This window comes from Diabrotica virgifera, chromosome 1 (assembly GCF_917563875.1).
Source record: "Diabrotica virgifera virgifera chromosome 1, PGI_DIABVI_V3a".
NCBI classification, from domain to species: Eukaryota; Metazoa; Arthropoda; class Insecta; order Coleoptera; family Chrysomelidae; genus Diabrotica; species Diabrotica virgifera.
The window spans coordinates 226,217,447-226,245,354 of record NC_065443.1 but is presented as its reverse complement, the minus strand read 5'-3'; the positions used below and the strand labels follow the sequence as shown (position 1 = coordinate 226,245,354).

At 32.1% G+C, this 27,908-nt stretch overlaps 1 protein-coding gene and 1 non-coding gene across 5 annotated transcripts; one reads left to right on the top strand and one right to left on the bottom strand.

The window, feature by feature from the left end:
• Positions 1-4,110: 4,110 nt before the first annotated feature.
• Positions 4,111-27,908, top strand: LOC114329582 (beta-1,4-glucuronyltransferase 1). 4 transcript variants are annotated; one of them, XM_050641919.1, is made up of 5 exons: positions 4,111-4,329; positions 10,256-10,518; positions 14,525-15,190; positions 21,711-21,864; positions 27,449-27,908. In XM_050641919.1, exons 1-5 carry the CDS (start codon positions 4,321-4,323, stop codon positions 27,656-27,658), a joined length of 1,302 nt encoding a protein of 433 aa, XP_050497876.1. In that variant the 5' UTR covers positions 4,111-4,320; the 3' UTR covers positions 27,659-27,908. The 4 variants fall into 4 exon arrangements, with proteins under 4 accessions (XP_050497876.1, XP_050497878.1, XP_050497879.1 ...); XM_050641921.1 differs by having other exon boundaries at positions 4,112-4,329; positions 10,261-10,518; XM_050641922.1 differs by having other exon boundaries at positions 4,329-4,370; positions 10,261-10,518.
• On the bottom strand, positions 22,521-22,594 carry Trnac-gca (transfer RNA cysteine (anticodon GCA)). Its single transcript has one exon. It is a non-coding gene; the product is annotated as a tRNA-Cys (tRNA).

Sequence of the window (27,908 nt, the reverse complement as noted above, 5' to 3'; positions counted from 1 at the left end):
CGATAGATTTTTCAAAAACATTTTAAAAGTGTATTTTGCAGTTTTTCGATCTGATGTCGATATTGCTAAATATCACGGGGTGCTCTTTGTGGTGGGTCATTTTTAGTACCATTCGATAGATTTTTGAAAAATATTGAAGACGTATTTTTTAGTTTTTCGATCTGACGGTCATTTCGCGAAATATTCGCTTTTTTTGTGAAATTTTTTGACCCACCCATTTCTTTACTCAAACCTCTATTTCCTTAGCTCAAATCGTCAGATTTTTTAAATGTACACTCTTTTGAATGTACATAACTTATTTTATCTTAATCTGATAATTTCGAGTATTTTTAAGTAGGTATAGATTTTTTTCGGGCCCCCCTTAACGAACTTCCCTGTGTTAAGAGCCAATATATAGTAGAGATACAACTGCAGGGCACCAGGTTTCTCCCCATAGGATAATCTGACGCGCTCGAGTAACTGCAAAAATTCCCGCTTGGGCTCCCCTACCATAAGTATTTGAACAAATAAATTATATTAATTTGAATTCTGGTAACAATAGACTACTAATGGTAGGGGAGCCCAAGCGGGGTTTTTTGCAGTAACTCGAGCGCGTCAGATTATCATATGGGGAGAACCCTGGTACCCTGTAAATGTACCTCTACCATATATTGGCTCTAAACACTGGGTAGGTCCTTAAGGGGGGGGGGGCGAAAAAAAATCTATCCTTAGAAAGACTTAAAATCGTCATATTTAGATAAGGTAAGTTAAGTACATACAAAACAGTGTATATTTCAAAAATCTGACGATTTGGGCAGGGCGGAAGGAAATGGGTGAGTCACAAAGTTTCACAAGAAAAAAGCGAATATTTCGAGAAATGAACGATAGATCTAAAAACTAAAAAAACGTGCTCAATATTTGTTAAAAATCTATCGAATGATACCACGATAAGCACGACTGCCCACGGAGAGGGGTCGGGGGTAAATTTAAAATTCTAAATACGAATCCCGCGATATTTCGCGAAATGAACATCAGATCGAAAAGCTGAAAAATACACTTATTCAATATGTTTGAAAAATCTATCGAATGGCACCAAACACGACCCCCCACGGATGTGGGGTGGGGGTTACTTTAAAATTTTAAATAGGAGCCCCCATTTTTTATTGCATATTCGGATTCCTTATGTAAAAATAAGTAACTTTTATTTGAAACATTTTTTCGAATTGTGGATAGATGGCGCTATAATCGGAAAAAACCATTGTTGGAAATGATAAATTAAACTAAAAAATGGAAAGTCCCCACTAAAATGGAAAACTTGACTTAACTTTTTTTCGTTTTAGAACCTACTCTTCACAACCCAATAGGTGTCCAAAGCGCTCGAGTGACTGCACATTTAGCATACTTTCTTCCCCTACTATAAACGCTGTTCAAAATTTTGTAACATAAACTTCTGAGTACATATATTTTTAAACGGAAAAATTCCTTCCCACATCAATTGATATAACTGAGTCATTTTTCAAATTTATAAAATATTTGGTTTTACATTAAATGCTTAGGAAAACGTTTTACTAGTATTCGAACTACTTGAGAAATAAACTGGTAACCACTGTTTTTTCCATTTTTGATTAAAATTTTTGTAACATTTCCTTTCCAATATTACCTTTAACGTTTTCGTACAATGATTCAAATTCTTTGGAATCTTGAAAATATTAAGATATGACTATGATAGAAAGAAGAAGCCCCAAATATTTACAGGACGTTTTTGGTTTTTCTGTATATATTTAGAGAAACAATACTATGAGAATAAATTAAAAGCACCTAATTAATAAGTTCAATATAATATGTTTTTGTTTTCAGTCAAATAAATGGAAACTGACGATATTGTTTGAGAATAAACAATATCCACAACTGTTATGTTATATTAGGTCAATATTGACCCAACAAAATTTACTGACTAGCTATGAATTCTCCTATTTTCTACAGTACTCTCAGTTGACCTACGACCATTGTGTGTGCGGGGTGCAGGGACTCTTTTTTTGAAAACTTAAGTTTCAAATAATTTCAAGGTACAAAACACCCTAGACTTTTTGACATTTTGACTAAAATTCTTAATTTTGTTTTTTTTTACAGGACGAACATAAATAAGTATTTAATCAAATTGCCGTTTTTTTTTCTATTTCTATTATTATTTTGTTAGCTTTTGTGTCAACGTGCAAAAAATGCAATGTTTATCTTTAATTCATAATAATAAGATGTTATGTAGTCCCTGTATCCGTTTATTTTCTTGTTTATATTTTTCCTAAACATTTAATTAATAAAATAATTTAATTACATTACATATTTCGCACACATGTAAAACGTGCAGGATTTATAGTCGGGGGTCACCATTGACCCAACATACCTTAGATGGTGAACTAAATCACCATACCAGTTGAGAGTTAAGCGATCTTTCAGTAAACTATTAAATGATGTGAATTTTGAGATCCTATTTTTTTATCACAAGAAATTTTAAAAAACGCTTGTGAAATGGAAAGCATACATCGATTGATTGCGAATCAGCCTAGTCTAGTATTGACACGTATTAAAAATTTTCGTTTTTTAAATTTTTGTTTGTACCACCCTGTAAATATTTAACATAAACAATAACACGTGTTCACGGTTTCAATTTTACAACAAAAGTGATTTCTAAAATTATTGACCGTCAAGATAAAAACGTTTACACTAGTGACTAGAGGTATAAATTGGCAGAGTTTGTAACCCTTATTTAAGGGGTAGGCGCAAAATCTTGGTCCAATGATATTTAAATGCATTAATTTTTTTTCGAATCCTGAGAAAACTAATAAATATTTTTGAAAAATTTAAACGCAGAATGAAAGATTGCATTATTACCGAGGGCCAAAAGTCCCTAACACCTTCTATAATGTTTATTTTAATAAGTTACATGGGTTAAAAAAAAAAGAGAAAATTTAGAGTGATTTTTAATACTTCATTCAAAAGAAACTTTTTGTTTAGTCTGAGGATCTTTCGGCCCTCGGTATTAATGCAGTCTTTTATTCTGCGATTAAATTTTTCAAAAATATTTATTAGTTTAATTTTGGGTTTAAAAAAAATGAATGCATTTAAATAGCATTAGGCCAATATTTTGAGCCTACCCATTTAAGGACAAAACTATAATCCGCAGCCGCTTATATAAATATTGAGATTTTCAAGCTATTTTTTGATTTATTATATAAATATCTATAGTTTGAACAACTAAAATTTCAAGTTATATGCACTTTATGTAAACTTATATAAAAATACGCAGAATATGACATTTTTGCGTTTGTGTGCATAATTTGCAATATATGCAAGCAGTGGCGTACCGATAGATCAGCGGGCCCTGGTTCCAGTTGGGATGCGGGCCCACCCGCCCAATAAAAACTCACATTGTATAACACGAGTATCGAGCATCTAGCCTATTGTATTGGGATTATTTTTAGGACCCACCGTATAAAACTTACATTGGATATCCCAGTTTCCGAATTTCTGCAACTTTGTAGTTTACCTACAACTTATTCATGGATCGTGTTAATATAAAGAATACAAGTGTTTGCGTTAGCACGTGTAGGCAGGCACCGGCGGTTAGTCTTTTAGAACCGTCTAGTTAGAACCTTACAATAGCATTCACAGTGTTTCTTAATAAATTTTGATTTCAAATATTTTGATGAATAGTTATTCCTGGTTTTTATTAATAAGTACCTACAGAAAAATTAAAATTTCAGTTACATTTCGTAGTGTGTACTTGTGTAGTTCAAAATATCCCCATCAAATTAGAAACACATGAAGCAAAAAGCGCTTTAGAGCGGGTCCCTGCGGGACCCGGGCCCTGGTTCCGCGGAACCCGCGGAACCATGCTCAGTACGCCACTGTATGCAAGTTGAATATTTGCCTAGGTAAGTCTAGTTCTGATAGTTTGTCAATTTCGGCTAATATTTCCCATGTACCTTAAATAAGGATTAAAGAAGTATTTATTGTATAGTAAATAAATCGCATTTAATCTTTGGAATTATTTAGAAAAATGTACCGAATTTTTATTCGGTTTAATTCAAATAAAAATATCGATTCGATTGGCAACGCTGTACGAGCTTCCCTGTTTTGACTCGAAATACACATTTATCTCTTTTCAAAAACACCAGTATCTGTTGGTAGGTTTAATAAATAATACTACAATCAATAATTATTGTAAAAGTGTGAAGTGTGTTGATGATAAGTATCCCTTGTGTCATTCTAATTATCAGTTTTCTAATCTAGTGTGATAATGTAGAAGTTGGTACAGAAATATCAAGTGCTGAAAAATACCAAATGATTCAAGTAAGTGTAGTACATAGGTACATTTTAACTTATGTACATAGGTAATTGTATTGAACTTTTAATCATTATTCTGTGTTATTGATTTATAATGTGCAATGCTGTTACTATGTATGTGGTAATTTTGTATATTGTTATACGTCCCATCATATCTTGGCATTGTTATTTTGCCGGTACGTTTACTTCATTTAAAAATTTATTTTAGGTATCATAAAGTTCATGAATTTTATTTGAATTCACGTCAATGAATATGTTTAGTATTTTTACAGTTAAATTTATATAATTCAATATAGTCCTGTCGCCAGGAGGGGGGTACAACGGCCTTTTTTATTCAGATGGACTTACCCACTTTGACCTAAACCTAAGACTAAGATTTACAAAATGCTATATATGGTCGGTGTTCCTATATGGCATGGAAGGATTGACTTTAAAAATAAACACAATGAATAACCTAGAGGCATTTGAGACGTGGATCTATCGACGAATCCTTAAAGTTCCCTGGACCGCAAGAATAACAAATGAAGAAATCCTGAGAAGAATTGGTACATAACGACAACTGATGTGTACAATTAAACAGAGAAAAACGGCATACCTGGGGCACCTAATTAGAAATGAAAGATACCAGTTTCTGAAAACCTTAATTGAAGGAAAGATCGAAGGAAGAAGAGGAGTGGGCAGGAAGAAAATTTCATGGCTCCGTAATGTCAAACAATGGACAGGACTAAAAAACATAGGAGACATAATACATACTGCAAGGGATAGAGAAAAATGGTCAAACGTGATCGCGAACATCCATTAGTGGATTGCATAAGAAGAAGAAGAAGGAGAAGGACTTACCCAAGTTTTTTTATGTATTTTGACCCGTAAAACACGAATTTTTTGGGTAACAGGTGATCCGGATGTCGATAAGATTGTTATAAACAAAGAACTTAAGGAATTACGTAACAGCAATTTTTCGCAAAACAAAACATTGTTTTTTGTATTTTTTGGATCATTCTAAACAAAAAATGTTCTTACAAGTTTTTTCGTAGGATGCATAGTTTTTGAGATAAACACGGTTGAACTTTCAAAAAATCGAAAAATTGCCATTTTTGAACCCGAATAACTTTTGATTAAAAAATAAAATAGAAATTCTGCTTACCGCATTAATTTGAAAGTTCAAGTCAAATTATATCGGTTTTGATTATTTGCATTGCTACAAATTGATTTTTTTATTTTTAAACAAAGCTATAAACACATAGTGTTTCCCGTGTCCAATACATGCGTTTTAATGCATGTTACGTAGAAACTGCCTCGCTTGCACTTGTACCTACTGCACCTACTCGTTCGATTTTAAATGGGAGATCATTGAAAACATCAGTCAAGCGCTATGTGTTTATAGCTTTGTTTAACAATAAAAAATTTTTTTTAACAATGCATCATCAAAACCGATATAATTTATCTTGAACTTTCAAATGCGGTAAACAGAATTGCTACTTTATTTTTTAATAAAAAGTTATTTGGGTTCAAACATTGCAATTTTTCGATTTTTTGAAATTTCAACCCCGTTTATCTCGAAAACTATGCATCCTACGAAAACATTTATAAGAACATTTTTACTTAGAATGGCCCAAAAAATACAAAAACATGTTTTGTTTTGCGAGAAATCGCTGTCATGTAATTCCTCAAGTTATTTGTTTATAACAATCTTATCGACACGGATCAGCTGTTACCCAAAAAAATTCGTGTTCTACGGATCAAAATACTTAAAAAAACTTGGGTAAATCCATCTGAATAAAGGAGGCCGTTGTACCCCCATGGCGACAGAGTTTTACATGTATAAAATCTAAATGATGGAAACACTGATTTTATCTATATCCGATCCTTCTACAATTTGCAAGGAAAAAACGGGCGATAAATGAATAGACATGGGGAATCTACGATATGCATTCCAAAACACGTCAATTTATCTAGGTAAAGATCACGAATTTTGATTCCTAGTACTCAATTCGGGAGTAAAAACGAAGGTAAATAAAAGACATTTAAGATTTTATTTCGTTTCAGAGACCACTACAACTAGTCCGATCAGGGAACGCAAAATTTTACGAAAACCTCCAAAAAAATAAAGGAAGGATGAAAATTTGGGAATAGGTAGTTAAAATGAATCTACGTCAAAAGGACGCGGAAAAAAGGACGCGCGACAAAAGGACGCGGAAAAAAGGACGCGCGACAAAAAGACGCCTATGAAATAAGGACGCGCGACAAAAGGACGCGGAAAAAAGGACGCGCGACAAAAAGACGCCTATGAAATAAGGACGCGCGACAAAAGGACGCGTATCAAAAATGTAAATGTAGCATGGATATTTATGTACTTATGTAATAGAAAAACTTAAATTCTACCGAAATCTCCCAGTTGCTTATTATATTACAGCAATAATTAGGATTTACTTTCTTCCAAGAAGGTTATAGTAAATCTTGACTCGGTCGTTTACTCGATATACAAAAATAACGAGGGTATAATACATCGGGCAGACTGCAATTGCGCGCAGCGGTCAGGGAAAGGAGGAAGACCTAACCCTTCGGTCCTAAATTAACTTTCGGGTATTAGAGTGAGAGAGGTATTTGACCACAGGTCCATTTTTGGTACGCGTCCTTTTGTAGCGCGTCCTTATTTCCTAGGCGTCTTTTTGTCACGCGTCCTTTTGTCCGCGTCCTTTTGTCGCGCGTCCTTTCTTCCGCGTCCTTTTGACGGTACACCAGTTAAAATTGTCTATTATTATATAACAAAAAGTACAATTCTACATCCCCTCCATTTTACAAAAATTGGAAAATACGGGGTGAAAAATTTTTCTCGGGGGTGAAAAAATATACGTTCAAAATAAGTCCGGAATTGAATAAAATGACTAATTCTAAGTAACTTTTGTTCTATAGAGTTTTTTACTAAGTCAATACTTTTCGAGTTATTTGCGAGTGAATGTGTTGATTATTAACCAAAAAAAAATGTTTTTGGACGGTTTTTTGGAGATAACTCAAAAAGTAAGTATTTTAGCGACAAAAATATTTTTAGTAAAAATATAGCTTATAAAAAATTGAAAAAAATGGTGTATGCGTGAGGTCTGCAGACCCAATAGAAGCAGAGTTGCAGATAATGAAATGTAGGTTCTTCTTCGTCAAATTCCAAATCGAATATTTCAATGTGAAATAACCAAAAAACGGAGCACTTTTCGGGGAAATTTCATTACAAATTTTTTAAAGTGTTTAAAAAGAGATTTACTTTTGTTTTTTAAAAAAAACTTCTAACATTCAAAGTAAGTGAGTTACGCTCAAAATATTGTTGGTCCCTTTTATTTTTTGGTAAATAAATGGCGAAAATCACCCCTTAATTAGCTTCTCAAATAAAATTAATCGTTACCGCTTTACAAGTTACTTTACTTATGTATTGTTTATATTATTATCTTTAAGTTTCATTGGTTCAGTTTAAAAAAAATGGGTTTAAAATAAAACATTTTTTTTTAATTTTGAAAAAATTCGTATTTGATTATGGAATTAACTTAAAAACAATTAGGAATACCAAAAATCTCAAAGAGTAATGAAATGTACGTTTAGCTTTTATGAATATTTTTGATTTTTTGTTTTCTTGTTAGACAAAAATTGGTTATGCTGGGGCTGTTCAAAATTTGCCTTAACTCGTGATTAGTTACTCGTTCAAGCCATTTTAACTACAGCTTTTTCAAAACGAAGCACTTTGAACCGATGAAACTTACAGATCATATAAATAATACACAGACAAAATAACTTGTGAAGTGGTAATGTTAAAATTTGTATGTGATGCTAATTAGGGGGTGATTTTCGCGATTTTTTTACCAAAAAATAAAAGGGACCAACAATATTTTTTGAGCGTAATTCACTTATTTTTAATAATAAAAGTTTTTTTAAAAAAACAAAAATAAACCTTTTTTAAACACTTTAAAGAAGTTAAAATGAATTTTCCCCTAAAAGTGCTCCGTTTTTGGGTTATTTCACATTGAAATATTCGATTTGGAATTTGCTTTTCAAGAACTTACTTTTCATTAGCTGTAACCCTGCTTCTAGTGGGTCTACAGACCTCATGTATACACCATTTTTTTCAATTTTTATGGACTATATTTTTGCTAAGAATATTTTTTACGCTAAAATACTTACTTTTTGAGTTATCTCCGAAAAACCGTCCAAAAACATGTTTTATTTTGTCAAACATGAAAGTATTCACTCGCAAACTCTTGATTGAAAGGCACACATTATTAGCACACATACATAACGGTGATCCTACAACATCATATGTTGCCATATGGGTTTATTGGCAATGGTGTTCTGCTAACGCAAGAAAATGCGAGACCTTTTACGGCAAGGATTGTAACACAGTATCTAGAAGATAATGGTGTCCCTAAAATGGACTGGCCTTCTTAAAGTCCAGATACCCGTATACCCGCTCAATGCTCATGCTACAACAGCATGTGAAGAGCTTCAAATGGCTCTCATTAAAGAACTGGACACTTGTCCCCAAAGGGACATCCAAAACGTAACCAGTTCTATGCCATATCGAATGGTGAGTGTCAACCAGAATCATGATGGCAACATACATTATTTAAGCGCGTGATAATTCCTTTTGCTTGACTCTATAATTAAAATATGAATAATTGATTTATTTGATTATTTCCCGTCGTCAAGTATATTACGTCAGATGCCCTTCGTTGCTATGAAAAAATACATTCAGTGACATTAATGACAGTTAATGTTTTAAAAATTATAAAAGTGATGACTTTCAACCAAATATTTATAACAACTGTGTGTTTAATTGTACTAATTTGTACTTACATAAATAAATTACAATAAAATTTTGGTTTTGAACAGTTTTATTCATGAAATAATCGCAACAAATTGCACTCGATCTCTAAAATTAATATAGAATTTTAGAGCTCTTGTGCAATTACTACTGATAACCTTTTAAATTTCACGGTCAACATTTCCAACCAGGAGAAACTGTTTCTTAGATTGGAAAAGAACCCAAAATTTCTGTACAAAAATTTAGAGGAAGTAGAACAGTAAATAAAATAATATTTTTTATCTTTTTAATTGTCATAAGTTTTGAACTGAATTTAACGTCGCGTCGTGTCGTGTCATCTCCCATAATAGAAAATCAATTGACTAACTGGCGATGAAACGGATGGCGATGCAACGGACGGCGATGAAATGGACTGGCGATGAAACGGACGGCGATGAAACGGACGGCGATGAAATGGACTGGCGATGAACCGGCGGCATCGAAACGGCGGCGATGAACCGGCGGCGATGAACCGGCGGCGATGAAACGTCCCATTCCGAAAATAAAAATCGACCTGTTTCGGCATTTCCTTAAAATCTAATAACTACTGCCAAATATCGAGGTAGACTTTGTCTACCTCGATGGTAGAGGTTTTCTTTGGCCTGCCCTGTCTGTATATTTGTTTATTCATTATTATTACTTACAGCAGTTTATTTTATGGACTTGTTTAAAATGGCAGAGCCAGCCTTAAATCCATCTTAAGTTTCTAAACAGATTCTCTTGAGTATTTTAGGAGAAAAGGGAACTTATTTAAGAATAACTACTAACGACTAAAAACTAACTTAAATGGAAATTTGAACTCCATACTTCTTCACTTTGGTGTATTCAAATATGCGTCAGTATTCAAATGATATAAACTAAACACATTGAAATTTAGACACCCATTATTACCTATAAAATAGAGGTTTTTCGCCCTAGAGACACAAGAATTGCCGCAGAAATACATGTTGTTAAAAATTTATTAAATTTTGTTTTTTGGTCATTTTGACACAAATATATTTTTGTGGTTTTGAAATGCATAACAATTATTTCCATTCCGATATATTATAATTTCTTGAATAAGTGTAGTAAGATAGAGAACCATTTAAGGGAAGATGTCGGTTGTGGAACATGAGCATAGCTGTCCTAGTCTGCCTGACAATATACAATGTGATGTTGACCCTAAAACTGATGTACGCTCAGGAGTGCCCCAAGCAGCAACAGAAAATTATACAGAAAGTTGTTTACCAAAAGTGCAACCAAGAGTCGCCATCAATCCCGGATGATGCCTTTTCCTCTCTGGACCTAAATTTGGGCCGATGGGACAACCAGCACAAATATAAGCTGTTTGATAATTTTGTTTTGGGAGAAAAGTAAGTGTTAGGAGTTGTTCTTATTTAGATTACCTTCTTCTCCTTTTTTTATTCATTTATTATTTAACCCTTTCACCAATAAATTCATTTTTACGCGTAGGAGACTAATACCCGGTTGCACGAACAGATCTTAAGCTTAAGTCGAGAATATCATAAGAATTAATATAATATAATTATAATATATTACAATAAGAATACCATAACATAATAATAGATATAATTGATAATAAGGTAAGAATCTAAAATTATGGTGCAATGTAAGTGATACTCAAGGAGGCCCTATCTATAAGTAGAGCTTAGCTAAGTGGAGCTTAAGATCTGTTGGTGCAACCAGGCATAATAAAACTTTTTACTTTTATAAATAGAATAATAATTAGTAAGACACATTATGTACAGGGTGATTGATTAGTGGGGTAAAACTCAATAGATCCGCTATAGTAACAGATAGCAATAAAAGTTAATAACAAAAATTTTAGCCACCTTTGAGCTTCACATTCCAAAATTAGTTAGAATGTTACAGGGTGTTCGATAACACAGTGGCATACCAAACTTATGTTTTTTTAAATGTAACACCCTATATTTTATATTAAATTCAAAATCCTGTTAACTTCTCCATCACAAAAATATAAATGTTTGTTATGTTATACAGGGTATTTACAAAGTTATAAAAAATTTTATATGAAAATCGTAACAAGTTCAACTCCCTGTATAAATAAAAATAAGCAAAACAGCAATGGTTTAATAATGCCATATTTTCTAACGTTTTGTCAAAATTTTCAAGAACGATTGATATTGCTAATTTTCTTTATATCAAGTACAGGGTCAGTCAAAACGCAAGTACATTATTTTCTCAATTATTTTAAATGGAACTTATTTTATATCATTATTGAAAATTGCCATTACCGTACTTTAAATTTTAGATAACATTCCCTACGTATAAATTTATTAGTTGTTGAGATATTTTCATTTTTCAATGGACCAGTAGCGTAGCCACACAAATCACCAGAATTTAATAAGCTGGACTGATTTTCTTGGAGTTACGTTAATAATGAAGTTTACAAAATACCTCCAACAACAAGTGATGAGATGGAAAATAGAATACAAAGTGTATTTCGATGTGTTAATTTACAAATGCTTCGTAGAGTGAGTAGCTCATTCAATGATCGATTTTAGGCGTGCATAAATGTGTTAGGAGGTAATTTTGAACACTTTATGTAATTAAATATTAAAAATATTTTATTAAAAGTAGCTTCTAATTTTCTCAAACATGTTTTTTTTACGAAATGTGTTACTGATAAATTATTTTTCGTTCTTCATTTGTTACATTGTTACATTTACATACAAAAGTAGTGTTTAATTGTCTTCACAAAATGTTGTATTTTGTGTTTGTTTGTTTGTTGTAAAATTTATTACTAATTTTCTTTCTTTATTTGTTACATGTTGCATGTTGTGGCTGTGTTTTTTTTTTGTAAAATGTATTACTAATAAATTATTTTTATTTCTTTATTTGCTACATTGTTACATTCATTACCGGATTGATAATCAGTAATCGTCAATTGTCAACTCAGTCATGGCTTACTTAAAATTTAGATAAATTTAGACACCGAAAATAATTTGCTCTGAAACATTAAAATATCTCGAAAACTAATAAATTTCGACATAAGGAATGTTATATAAAAATTAAAGTAAGGTAATGTTACTTTTCCATAATGATATAAAATACAGGATTTTCCATTTAACATTACTGAGAAAATAATGTACTTGCGTTTTGACTCACCCTGTATTTGATATAAAGAAAATTAGCAATGTCAATAATTTTTGAAAATTTTGATAATAAATAAAAAATATGACATTAATAAACCATTGCGGTTGTGCTTATTTTTATTCATACAGGGAGTTGAACTTGTTACGATTTTCATACAAAATTGGTTATAACTTTGTAAATACCCTGTATAACATAACAAATCTTTATATTTTTGTGATGGAGAAGTTAACAGGATTTTGAATATAAAATAAAATATAGGATGTTCCGTTTAAAAAAACATATGTTTGGTCTGTCACGATGTTATCGAACACCCTGTAACATTCTAATTAGTTTTAAAATGTGAACCTCAAAGTTGGCTACAATTTTTGTTATTAACTTTTATTGCTATCTATTACTATAGCGGATCTATTGAGCTTTACCACACTAATCAATCACCCTGTATATAGTTAGTCGTAAAATTCTCCTTTTAGTCCATGTTGCGGGGCCACTCCTGTCTGAAAAAAATTCTGATTCGGTTTATTTGCGCATTCCTGTTCAAAAATGCCCCCTTCAAACAAATCTGGAGGGTGCCGTGCAAAATTTTTGGGCAGAAACTGTTTAAACAATTTTTTAAACGAAAAACAATCACCTTTTTTGCACCGAAAACCTTTTTAATTTAGTCACTTGGTAACCTCAAAAATAATAAATTACATATTAGTTTTCAAGCCCCGAAAATGCGTATATTCGCATTTTTCAGATTTTAAGTCGCTTATAACTCTAAACTATCAACTTCCGAGACAACTGGCAAGAGACTTTTTTTATTTAGAATGACCCAAAAAATCTAAAAAAATATTTTTCGCAACAAAAAAGGTGATATCTTGAATTTTTTTAAAAAATTGTTTAATTAATTTCTGCCCAAAAAATTCACCCAGTAGCGGTAGCCTTTTGATTTGTTTAAAGGGGATATTTTTTAACAGGAATCAGCAAAGGAACCGAATCACAAATTTTTTCAGAGGGGAACGGCCTCACAACATGCACGACTATTATTTGTCCGTTCTAAGGAGAAAAGAACTTTTGAACCCAACAGTAGTTTTAAGTGGGATTTTAAAGCCCCACCAGTAATAAAAAGTGCACTTGCAATAGACATTTTTATTAAAAAATAAGGTATAATTGCAATTGCGTTATGAGTGAAATTGAAAACAAAATACTTTTTGCATAGAGCTACATTGCATTCAACACATATAAATATTTTGAATGACTTTCCTTCTTCTTTTGAGAAGAACTGAAACATCTTATTGATTAATCTTCCTGTTAATTTATTTTTGAAGGTGATCTCCAATATTTTTCTCAGCTACAGGTGCTAAATAATTAATAAGAGCAACTTTCTTCCTTTGATTCTAAATTTCTGAAAATATTATCCATGAATTGATTACACATGCCATTAATAATTTGTAAAAATTGTTCGCCACCACTTAGTAAATTTTCTATCTAAATCATAGTTGGCAACATTTTGCCTTCGCGTAGGGCGTATACTCACCAGACAACTCAAGAAAAAGAGTTCCATTCCTTCTAGCCAAAGTTCTAAACTTGGGGGCAACGAACTTCCTGAAGAGTACCACGATTTCTTAGAATTAACTCCTCTTATAGCAGATAATAATAAGCTACAAGCCAAAAATGCTGATCCAAGAGCCGTTTCTAATGTACTTATAGCTGGTAAGACCCGAGATACCTTTCTTCTCATAACTTGACAGCTTGGCTTCTCCTCATAAAACTAAGGCTAACCAACTAACTCTCAAACCCATCTACAATTCTCCTGACTCCACACTAGCAGTTCTGCCACTCTCCCCATTTTACAACTGTCATTGCTTGTCACGCTCTCGCAATAAAAAAGGGAGTTGCCCCATCTTGAAACGGAAACGGAATTTATAACATTCGGATACGATAACTTTTGATACGACTGATAGAACTGCTAACATTTAGGTACCACTTCATAACATTGAGATACGATACGTGTTATTTGGTTAACAGACTCGTTAATTATTACGAGTATAATAATTTCCAGATAAGCTCAGCACTGCGATGAAACTTCTCTTTTTATTTAACATTTTCATGTTTTCTATAATATATTTCTCAATATTTCTATTTCTTCGAAAAAATTTTATACAATGCCTCAATATGATCGATATTTTGATCTTCGTTTTTTCTTCATACATAACTATCTAACTTAAACAGGAGACAAATTAAAAGTTGTTAAATTTTTAGATACATAATCCTCAGCAACGTCTACAAAACCTGCCTAGCGACTCAGGGCTCCCTGGATAAGCTGCCGTCAATCATAGAAGTTGCCAACAACTGGAATGGGCCTATATCTCTCGCGACATTTGCAGCCAGCGAAGACGAGCTCAATGCTTTGCTGTTCTATATCTCGTATTTGAAAAAATGTAATGAAAAAATCAACGATAAGGTAACATTCCATCTAGCATTGACCAAGGACCGCAAACCGAAGAGGTTTAACCTAGATATAGAGAAACTTAGAGAAGCTAAATGTGATAGTCCAATAGAAATACTTCAACACTTAACCAGAAACCTCCACAAGGGTGCTAATCAATGGAGAGCCAAGTTACCGTATCCTCAGAATCATCTGAGAAACTTGGCTCGGAAGAATTGTCAAACGAAATTCGTTTTTCTTACCGATGTCGATATAATTCCCAGCAGAAACATGGCTGAGAGTCTTGATGTGTTTTTCAATGATGATGTGTGTAAGAAGGGAAGGAAGTGTGCTTTTGTTGTGCCAACTTATGAAATTGACGAGAGAGTGATGTTTCCTCATAATAAGACTGAGCTAATAAGGATGGCGACTAAGGGACTGGCCAGGCCATTTCACCATAAAGTCTTTATCTATAATCAGTATGCCACAAATTTTTCAAGGTAAGTTAATAGAACAACTATTTTATCTATAGTAGGGGAGGAAAGTATGCTAAATCTGCAGTTACTCGAGCCCTATGGGGACTTATTGGGTTGTGAACATTTTTAATTTAATTGTCTATTTGCAACACAGCCCAAAAATGTCTCGATTAAAAGTTATTTTTACGTAAGGAATCCAAATCTGCAATAAAAATGGGGACTCCTGTTTAATATTGGGGGTAACCCCCCACTCCACCTCCGTGGGGGTCGTGTTTGACATAATTCGATAGATTTTTAAAAAATATTATATAAGTACGTGTATTTTGCAGTTTTTCGATCTGATGTTTATTTCGCGAGATATCGCGGGGTTCCTATTTAAAATTTTAAATTTATCCCCCACCCCTCTCCGTGGGGGTCGTGTTTGGTATCATCCGATAGATTTTTAAAAAATATTGAACACGTATTTTTTAGTTTTTCGATCCCACGTTTATTTCTCTAAATATTCGCTTGTTTCTTGTGAAACTTTGTGACTCATCCATTTCCTTATATTACGCCCCACCCAAACTATCAGATTTTTAAAACATACACTGTTCGGCATATACTTAACCTACATTATCCTAATCTGAGGATTTCGAGTTTTTCTAAGGATAGATTTTTTTCGGACCCCCCTTAAAGAACTCCCCTGTATTAAGATCAAATATATGGTAGGGGTACATTTATAGGGTACAAGGTTTCTCCCCATGTCATAATGTAACGTGCTCGAGTAACTGCAAAAATCTCCGCTTGGGCTCCCTCACCACAACATCTACTGAAATTCCCCATTATTGCTAATTCTGTCTTGGTGCACGGTATCCAAAAAGTGACATAAAGTTAGGCTTCTTTAAAATTGATCGAAATAATGATCTAAGAGAGAATAAACCTGTAACCTTCGGATGATCAACCGAGGTCAATTTTTACCCCAATATATGTTTTTCTTTAATAAATTCAGAAATAATTTCAGTTTTTAACTCATTATTTTTTTATTTGACTTTAATATCATTCTAGATACCCTCATATTTTTTAATAAAAAGAAATTCCCTATATTTCACGAATAAAAAATAGTTTCTGGATTTGTGGTCAAAGACAACCGCCCTTGGCCTTCTATGTTCCAATTGTATATTAAATATTAAGTAAATACCGTCTGTTATGTGGAATTCCGAGTAATTTTGTTAGTATGTAATAGGTAGTTATGCATTTGCCCTGTACATAGTACATAGATATGTAAGAAGACTACGAAAAAGGAAAATATTTTTCAATGAGGCTCTTCCTTCAAGATTCGACTCTTGACCCTTTATACAATTTCGACGGCGTCCAGGGCCCGGATTACGTACACTCGATACGCATCGTATCCGCCATGTTTTACCGTAGCGCCTTATGGGAAAACATGGCGGATACGATTCGTATCGAGTGTTCGTAATCCGGGCCCAGGTTTTCATAAAAACATTCAAAAAGCCATTGATATGGCAGGAAACTTGGCCGATGGAAAATTTGCAGTGTATCGACCGACAGAAAAATTCACATCGAAACGCGATAAAATGCAAACATTTTGTCGGCAAGCAACATCCCAATATTTAACAAAATTGGTTTGTTATACCTATTGCGACGTAAATTTAGTGTATATTGTATATTTTCAAATTAATTTAGTTCCAAGTTCAAAACGATGTTTCCTGTTTTTGTTCAATTGTAATTAAAAATGTGTTTTACTAATATTTATTAATCATTATTTATTGACATAAGATATAAGTAATACCAACATTAAAAATATGAATACATTATTTTATTTCTTAAAACAAAAACAACTAAATTTTTTGGCAAATTTCATTTTTGACCGGGAGTCATTTTTGACCCCCGTTCGTTGTTCATCCGAAGGTTAATAGAATATCAAGTGTCTGAGCGACATAGAAATCTCCGTTGAAACTTGACATGAAAGATATGAAAACATATAGCAACTTGCTAGCCCAGTTGTGGCAACAACTGCAATTAAAATACCAATAAAAAATGTATTATTCCAGAAGGCTGCAGGTTAGAGATGTTGAAAAAGTATCTATTCGTTACAAAGTACTCGTTACTTACGAATACCGAAAGTAGCGATTACTATACAGAGAGGCAAACCGTTACTTTGATTACTCTGATTACTCTGATTACTTCGTACCAATCGTATCAGAGCGAGTAACGACTATTGTATCTACTTTGATTATTCTGATTACTTCGTTACTTCGAACCAATCGTATCAGAGCAAGTAACGACTATTGTATCTACTTTGATCACTCTGATTACTTCGTTACTTTCTACCAATCGTATCCCAGCGAGTAACGGACGGGACCGGTATTTTACGAGTGTTATCGAATATCGTTATCGGCATGAAGCGTTTTAAGGGTGTGAGGGTGAGGAGAAGATAGAAGATGAAACAGAGGGAGGTATAATGGTATACGTAAAATATGTAATGTATGTCATTAGCAAAAATCGAATGCGAGAACCCTATATTTTTATCTAGATCTACGCGATTTGCCGATGTAGATTAGATAGTAGATAATTCACAAATTCACAGAATGAAAAAAAAACAAAACCTACCTACTGAGAAATACGATTCTCGATATGATTACCGGTACTCAAATACAAAAGTAACAAAAGTAATCATAGTAATCAAAGTAACGAATACTGTAAATGATTACTTTATACAAAAGTAACGATTTGTAACGTTTACTCGAAAGTAACTATAGTCAACATCACTACTGCAGGTACTTTCCTGCAATGGTATTGTAAGAAAGTATATCTATTTTCAGCATCTTTTACTTGAATTGTCTTCTTCCTTTTTATAAGCAATTCTGCTTGTTAATTGGAGGATTGATACTTCTTATGGAAGGTTTTCACTCCATCTTTTGCACGGTCGTCCGATATTTCTTCTCCACATTGGTGATTTATCTATTGGTATTTTGACCACAAGGGCCTCCCCATTCTGCTATGTGGTTATTTTATTCTATTTTCTATTTAGTACCCATTCGTTTATACACTTGTACGTAACATTCTTCATTCCTCTTTCGATCTCTCTGCGAATTTTCTAAAATTCTTCTCAGTACTTTCATCTCTGCCGTTTCATGTCTGTATTGTTACTGTGTCGGGTCTTGTTACTGATACATAATATATCCTTATTGGCTTACACTGGCTTTATAAATTTTTGACTTCATCTCAGTGTTAATTTGTCAGTTTCGCCATATAGTGTTATTAAGGTGTCTGTATATTTGCTTTTTATACTTGATCTTTCATTTCTTTGTCCAGGTCTTCATAGGTAGACAGTGTAATTCCAAGGTATTTTATTTTTACTTGTTCAATACTGATGCCATCAATGTCTATTTTACATCTATTTGGTTCTTTGCTCATTAAATACTATTGTTTTAGTTTTCTTAAATCAGATTATGATATTAAATTATTTTGCTCTTCTATGGACCTTTCTCTGAAATGAATATATAGATAGTATTTGCAGACTATCTATATATTATTCATCTTTGGCTGTCATTATTGCGCAGGCTGCGTCAGAGAGTATTTTTACTTCTTTGTTTCCATTCTGTTAAAATTTTGATGATTTTATCCAGGATCACATTATAGAGCGTAGGGCTTAATTAATCCCTGTTTTATTATTTTGTCTATGTCTATAGATTCTGTAAATTGTCCATTATTTCAGACTTATATTTTGTTGTTTGGTAGATCTTTTCAATAGTTTTTATTTTGGAGAACTTCTCTATTAGGCCGATGCCACATTATGCGTTTTGACCGGATGCGTTTCCGACGCATTCGGTGAAAACGCATAGTGTGACAGATCGGTCCGGTTGCGTTGGAAGCGGATGCGTTTTGAGTCATCGGTACGCGCTTACTACCTGCACCAGACTAAACGCATAGTGTGACAGGTCGGTCCAGTTGCGTTGGAAACGGATGCGTTTTCACCGCATCCGTTCAAAACGCATAATGTGGCATCGGCCTTATGGGAACTTCTCTATTATGCTTTCTTAAGTCATTCAGACACAGACATGCTGGTCTATTATACTTTATAGTGAGTTCTCAGTAAATTTACCTTATGACGAATATTGCATCTGTACACGCCCTTCGAGTATGAAAACTCTGTTGTTCATTTGCTAAACTTATCCCCTGATTAATTAGTTCTTGTAAAATGTTAGTTGTAAATTTTAGAGAAATGTTTAACAAGTTGATACCTGTGTAGTTTTTTGGCTGTTTTGATCTCATTTTCTGGATGATTAATATTTACGGATAATTAAAAGTTATTGTTATCTGTTAATTCTTTCATATTTATACAATATTATTAATAAGTAGGATTCCTACATGTATAAGATTCTTTTAATTGAAATAATGAACAAACTTTTTCTGTAGATATACTCGTATCTACATACAGGGTAGCGAGAAAGTTGGCAACACGGTAATTTCTCGGAAACCGCTTGAATGATTTTTATAAATTTTGGTAAGGGTCTTGGTAAGGGTCTTTTAATGCCGCCGATATTATAGTGGTAATTACATTGTTGTCAAATCGTTCGTTTTTCTGTAAATCTAATGAACTTTCTTATTTTCAATGGAACTGTATAATTTTGACGTTTTGAGGTCCTTAAGAAATACTGATATTTTTTTTTGTTATATTCTCTATGCCGGTTGCAGTTTTCGTGCACGTTTATCAAATCTACTAGGTCTGGATCCCACGTATGAAAAAAAAGTTGATTATTAGCAAGCTGAAAATTTGTTAATAGCTTAAGGGTGTCTAGTCGGACAAACTTTGGTATATGGGAACACTGGAACAGGGGAAGTTTTAATTGTGGAACAGGTTAAAAATTTGGAACGGTCATACCACGAAAACGGCACATGTATTTTGTCCGACAGAACAGACTTAAACTCTCCGAACAGAGATTAAACTCTCATGCAAAAATCAGACTGCTATTTATCACCAAATGGGCGTTTTAATGAGTGGAACATGTAGAATATGTCACATGACAGGAATTATGACAGGTGGTAAATAGCAGTCTGATTTTTTCATGAGAGTATACCTAATCTCTGTTCGAAGAGGTTAAGTCTATTCTGTCGGACAAAATAAATGTGCCGTTTTCGTGGTCTGACCGTTCCAAATTTTTAACCTGTTCCACAATTCAAACTGCCCCTGTTCCAGTGTTCCCACATATCAAAGTTTATCCGACTAGACACCCTTAAGCTATTAACAAATTTTCAGCTTGCTATTAATCAACTTTTTTTTCATACGCGGGATCCAGACCTATACATTTAAGGAAGCTACGGCTTCAACAGCGTCCAGCCATTGTGTTCTGTGCCGGTTGTAGTTTTCTCACCGGTAAACAAGCTAATGTGTGTCATGATGCTTTGGTCACTGGACCTTACATCACTCCGTCATTGTAAAGACAAACAATTTTACTTATTGTTTTCATTGTAAAACAGATTTTAAAAAATCTTGGATGTTAATAAAAAAACATTCTCTATATTTAAATGCCAAAATTTCGGAGTTAATTATTTATTAAAAAAACATTTATTAAAAAAATATTGTTTAAGCGAATTATAAAAAATAAATCTTTTCAGCCCGGGTAGACAGTACACTAGGTTATTTGTATCATTTAGAACAAAAAAGGTCTTTTTAATTTTCCCGTAAAGTTAATCGTTTTGGAGTTATAAACAATTTAAAACTAAAAAAAAATCGAAAAATTACGATTTTCTAGGTATAAAAACAAAAGTAAAAAATATTACTTTTGAAACCACGAAGTGACTAAATTCAAGTGCAGGCCTTATTGTACCAGATACTGATAAGTAGTTTGGTCTTATTTGATCTTAAAACATTGTTTTTTAGTTGTTAATACAACCGATCGCCCGTCCTCTCATATATGCCTTAATAACAATTAAAAAAAAACCATTTAGGTACTTCGTAATTTTAAAAATTATTTTTTACTTGTGTTTTTGAACCTCAAAAATCGTCGTTTTTCGATATTTTTTTTTTCAGTTTTAAATTGTTTATAACTCGAAAATGATTAACTTTATAGGAAAATTACAAAAGATCTTTGTTGTTTCCAATGATTGAAAGAATCTTAAATAATATCTACCAGGGCCGAAAAAATTCATTTTTATAATTTGTTTAATTTTTTTTTACAAATGTAGAAATAACTCCGAAAATATGGCATTTACGTATAGGGAATATAACATAAAAAATATTGGGTATTTTTTAAGAACATCAAAACGCAAAAAATATACAGTTTGTTCTATTTAAAATAAGAAAGTTCATTAGATTTACAGAAAACCGGAATATTTGACAACAATGCAATTACCACTATAATATCGGCCGCATTAGAAGACCCTTACCCACTAAAATCTATAAAAATCATTTTAGCGATTTCCGAGAAATTACCGTGTTGCCATACTTTTTCGCTACCCTGTATATATATTTAATTTCAGATTTTGAGACTTTTTTCTGTAGATATATCTATATTTAATTTTGAAACCCTTTGTTTATTAGGTGGCAGACTACTAAGGATGAAAATAATGATGTACATATTAGTCACCCCGTAACCAATTTTGAATTTCTATATGAACCATTTTACATTGCACCAGACATAGTACCACCACATGATGAACGGTTCATAGGATATGGATATACTAGAAACAGTCAGGTAATTATTTAATTCATTAATCGTAATAAGTAATAAATTAATCTAAACGCTACGTTAAATTATTTATTTTTTCGTTCTTGCTGCTATGCAAAAAGTCTTTTCAAATCCTAAAGCGGGATAAGATGGTAAAAACTACACTCAATTGCACTCTTATTTGGGATAGAGCACTCGAAAGTACATATTCAAAAATCCATTTAGCCAAATTTTTAGCTTCCTAGGTGGCACTATGGATCCTCAAAAAATGTGTTTTTTTAGAAAAAAAAAATTGTTTTACGGACTTATTGCTTTAAAAAATCTGAAAAAATTTATGAACATACATTTTCATACACACAAACAATTGAGCCGAGGAAAAAATTTTCGGTTGTGTAGGTAATTTTTAGCGAACTTACACAAACAATATTTTACCGCATTTTTTTTCGTTCTTTTGAATGGCGGAGTTGGATTTGCTATTTTTCTCAAAAAATCCTCAAAATGCGAAAAAAAAAGAATGTGTGTGTACTTTGTGCGCACCTAAGAAGTTATACTTCTATTATATTATTTCAACGAAATAAACATACTTTCAACAGTTTATTTGTATTTTATTTAAAGATTAAACTAATTTTTACGTACTACTTTCCAAAAATTTTTAATAAAACAATACCAAAAATTTAAAATAATTAGAATACATCCGGATTGGAACCGGGGACCTCTCGATCTGCAGTCGAACGCTCTACCACTGAGCTATACTCCTTTTGTTTATACGGCCTACAAGATTTCTCAGACATAGTGACAAATAGACCAAGTGAAGTATAAAAATACTTTAAAATATTACTTATTATCTTATTTCCAAGAAAGACAAATCCAAAAACAAAAGTTATATTAAATATATTTACTAAAAACATTAATATATTCTTTTCACGCCTTATTTGCGCTGATAAAAACATAAGAAAGATTTAGCAACCAACTCCATACTGTCTGTGTGCGCATGCGCGTGTGATAATAAAAATTCACTCTCAATCGCACCTAAAGAAGTAGGATAACTTCAATAAACCCATTTTTTGTATTTTCCCTCGTGTTTCTAACACAAACTTAACTGGATGTCAACAAATAACGATGTTTGATAAATATTTTTGTTATTGCTATTACCGGGATCAGATTTGCCATTTTCAGACCAGAACATGCTCAAAATACGACAAACCCTCTTATGAAGAACGATTTTTCATCTATTTTTTTTTCTCTCTAAATTATCTTTATGAAAGAATCATCTCTAAACTGCATTTTTGGATGATTTTTTTCATCTTTAAGCACACAACCTCATTTAAATGTGACAATTAATGAGTTTTGTTCCCTCCCCCCGTTATATTATTGTCTTTTAAATATTATCCTGTATGGACTAAATTAATAAAATAATTATATTTATATTTATATTAGACCTATTTTTTCAATTTTTATTAAAAATAATTAAATTTTACAACATTTAAAAATATCAAAATATGTATGTTCAAAATCACATTAAAATAATAGTGTTAGATTTCATCACGATCTTGCAATGGCAGCAATGTGACGACAAAAATGGGGTTTCTCGAATTTTGAGGATTTTACGGAGAGTACGTGGCAAATGTAACTCCTCCATTCAAAATAACTGAAAAAAATACCAGAAAAATAGTAGTCTGGGCTGATTATCGGAGAATAGGCCATTTTTGGGAAAAGTTATTTACCAGCAATTTTATTGCTGGAATCGAATTATAAGATCCTATATATTAATAATATAGGTATGCAAAGTCCTCAGATAGTGTGCTACTTTTTTTGTAAACAAAATGGCGCCCGAAAATCGTGTTTTTTTCAATTATTGCTCTAGAACTCCGAAGATTTTAACTTTACAACAAAAACACTCAAATAAAAATTCACCGTGATTAAATTCTGCATAGAGGCGTGTTTTTCCCGATCTGCTTCGACGAAAATTTTCCTCGGAAAATGCGGGTTTTCCCAAAAAAATCTTTAATTTTCAAATAAAGTTGTAGATAAGTAATTATTTACCAATAATTAAATAATTTGGTGACTTAAAAGCCTTCTTGGTTTAGATTATAGTTCCAGAAGCTGGTGAAAATTAAACGAATATTTTAGCAACAATTCAATTGTTAATTAATAATTTACGGTCGCAATAATAACCAAAATAATTATGATACACTGATCAAACTTTGAAATCTTATAAAGATGAGATGCCTATTTAACATTTTGTCGACAAAATATAAATTTTTTATTTTTTTGCATAATCTTTAAATGTTAAAAAAATAGTTATAAACAAATTAACATTTCTCAGAAAGTTTTTATTATATTATAATTCTAAAAAATAGCTAAAATGCGGATTTCAAATATCTTGAAAATGAATGCTTTAAAACTTTTTTGCAACCATTTGCAAAAAAGTTATGAAACAGCAAAGTAAACATACGATTACTACGGTGTTAATAATTTTTTTTAATTCTTTCAAAGCGTAGAAGTGAGTTTAAAGTACAAGCTAATTATTTATAAATCAATATCGATTATCAGGTTAATGGTTATATTTTAATTAAAGATTATAAATATATTTTTTTGTAATTTATACGCTCGAAAGTAGAATAATACTGTACCGTAGCTACCCGCCCACATACACAACTCGCGCGAGTTTAAGCGTGTCAGTCGCTTCGAGTGAACATTTTATCTCCGGCTCTGTATCAAGCCTACTTTCGCGCTAAAAATTACAAAAAAAAGTATTTTTAATCTTTGATTAAAATATAACCATTGCACTAATTTTTGACATTCTTTGTGAGTAATTAGATCGTACCATAGACTCACTTTTAAGCTTTGAAACAATTAAAACAAATTATAAACAATGGAGATATCGTATATTTATTTTGCTGTTTCCTAACTTTTTTGCAAATGGTTGGAAATTTTTTTTAAAGCATTCATTTTCAAGACCTATGAAATACGCATTTGAAATATTTTTTAAAATTAGAATATAATAAACAATTTCTAAGAAATGTTAATTTGTTTATAACAATTTTTTTTAACATTTAAAGATTATGCAAACAAATGAAAAATTTATATTTTGTCGACAAAATATTAAATAGGCATCACACCTTTATAATCTTTCTAAGTTTGATCAATGTCTCATGATTATTTTGGTTGTTATTGCGACTGTAAATTGTTAATTAACAATTGAATTGTTGCTAAAATATTCATTTCATTTTAACCGGCTTCTGAATTTATAATCTATACCAAGAAAGCTTTTATTTCACCATGCTATATAATTATTGATAAATAATTACTGGCCCAAAAAATTTATTTGAAAATTCGAGATTTTGTTGGGAAAACCCACATTTTCCGAGGAAAATGTTCGTCGGAGCAAATCGGAAAAAACATGCCTCTATATAGAATTAAATTGGGGTGAATTTTTATTTGAGTATTTTTGGTGTAAAGTTAAAATCTTAGGAGTTATAGAGCAATAATTGAAAAAAATACGATTTGTCGGCACCATTTTGTTTATAAAAAAAGTAGCACACTATCTGTGGACTTTGCATACCTATATTAATAATATATAGGATCTTATAATTCGACTAAAGCAATAAAATTGCTGGTAAATAACCTTTCTTTGTACTTTACTAATTAGACCAACGTATTATAACTATTTTTTTTCAAAATTTAAAGATTATGCAAAAAAAAAGAAAAATTTATATTTTGTCGATAAAATATTAAACAAGCATCTCATCTTTATAATCTTTATAAGTTTGATCAATGTATCATGATTATTTTGGTTATTATTGCGATCGTAAATTGTTAATTAACAATTGAATTGTTGCTAAAATATTTGTTTAATTTTCACCGGCTTCTGGAATTACAATCTATACCAAGAAATCTTTGATGTCGCTAAGTTATTTAATTATTGATTAATAATTACTTACCTAAAACTTTATTTGAAAATTATAGTTTTTGTTAGGAAAACCCGCATTTTCCGAGGAAAATTTTCATCGGAGCAAATCATGAAAAACATATCTCTATGCAGAATTTAATTTCGGTGAATTTTTATTTGGGTGTTTTTGTTGTAAAGTTAAAATCGTCGGAGTTATAGAGCAATAATTGAAAAAAATACGATTTGTCGGCGCCATTTTGTTTATAAAAAAAGCAGCACACTATCTGCGGACTTTGCATACCTATATTATTAATATATAGGATCTTATAATTCGATTCCAGCAATAAAATTGCTGGTAAATAACTTTTCCATGAATTTTGCTAGTTAGCCCAGAGTATAGTTATTTAGAAGTTTAACAAAAATTACCTAACCTAAAATTTTTTTGAAAAATTATAATATTTTTCCTGAGCTCAATGCTTATCCAAAAATCTAAAAAAAAATCAGAGTTTTTGTGAGCAAAAAAAGTAAGTTCATGAATTTTTTTCAGATTTTTAAATTACAGGATCGTTCAGGGAAAATTTTTTTCTAATACATTTTTTACAATTTGGGACCCATGGGGCCACCTAAGGAGCTAAAAATTTGGCTAAGAGAGTTTTTAGATAATGTGCTTTCGAGGGCCCTATACCAAATAAGGGCTTCCGAAGGCATTCCTAATTGAGTAAAAATTGTACCATATTATCCCGATATAGACTTTAATTTCAATTTCATATTCAATTTTTCGAGGTAGTCACTGTGCAGAATTAGATGAACGACTTTATAGATGCCATTTATGACGGATCACCGTCAAATTAGTGCAAATGACCGTCAAAGTACAAATGAGTAATGGTAACCTAGATGGCTACAAGATATCCAAGAAAATGATTCATATCTAAAACCAGTTTTAAAATTGGAAGTGTAAAAGTAAAAGACTACTGAAAAAATTGGAAAGCCAATAACATCTGGAGTAATCTGGAGTAATCGAAGTGACAGGGGTGTTTTATTTTTAATGTTCGCCCTTCAATCTACAGCTCAACAGAGCTTAAATTGAACATCTTCACCAAGAAAAAAAATACTTTCTGCACTTTAATAGGTACGACTAGAATTTGGTTACAATTGAGGAGTAGGCCGCAAGTCGCGGAATGGCATTACGACCTGTCAGTAGTTTTATTCTGAATTCTACTTCTTCGGTCTAATATTTCGGTTGTATTTCGGTTCAGTAAGCTTTTTGTATTAGTTTAGAGTTTAGAAGGTCAGTTTACCTAACAGTGGAATGCGGAAACATGTCATATTTTACATTTATAAAATTGCAACAAGCTTGTTCTTGACATAGGAAAGTCTAGGGCTTGCACCAATTGATAGCAAAATAAGAGAGCATAGGTTAAGATGGTTTGGTAATGTTTAGTCAATGGCTGAACTGCGGGTTTCTGGAAGTAGAAGAAGGGGAAGACCAAAAAAGACCTGAGGGAAGACGCTTAGGTAGGACATGTCGGTAAAGGGGATTGGTATGACCTAAGCTGGAGACCTATGGAGAAATACAATTAGGGAACCGGACTTTTCATACGTATAAAGGCAAAGAGAATGATAATTATATAATAATATGTATATGTGCTTAATATAAAATGTATCATATATCATAATCCACAATAAATTATATCTCTTATTTTTTTTGGATTGTTTTAGGTGTATGAAATGTTTGTAGCCGGCTATGAGTTCCATGTTCTTTCACCTATCTTCACATGCCATTGGGGTCTACAAGTAAAAAAATCGCGGCCGCCATGGCGAGAACACCAAAATAATCTCAACAGAAAACATTTTGATGGATTCAAAAGGGAGGTATTCGCTCGATACAATAGAGATCCACTAAACTTTATGGCCTCGAAGAAAAACTGATGGTTCAGATTTTTGAGAACGTTTTTATGGGACCAACGACCTGCTTCGAGAGATTACTATCCATAGATATTGAAACGACTTTTAAATATTCCTACGTGCACAGATACTACCAGCAGTATTAGTATTTTTGAAAATAGACAGCAGATACACTTATTTCTCTAAACTTATTGATAAAGTGCAATTTTTAAATAAAAATTAAGCATAATCAAAGTGGATAATGATATATGATAATAAAAGTTTTGGGAATCTA

Coding starts and splice junctions, on each gene's coding strand:
- LOC114329582 (XM_050641919.1), top strand. Junction 15,191..21,710: donor TATGCCACAAATTTTTCAAG/GTAAGTTAATAG, acceptor TTTGTTTATTAG/GTGGCAGACTACTAAGGATG. Junction 21,865..27,448: donor GATATACTAGAAACAGTCAG/GTAATTATTTAA, acceptor GGATTGTTTTAG/GTGTATGAAATGTTTGTAGC.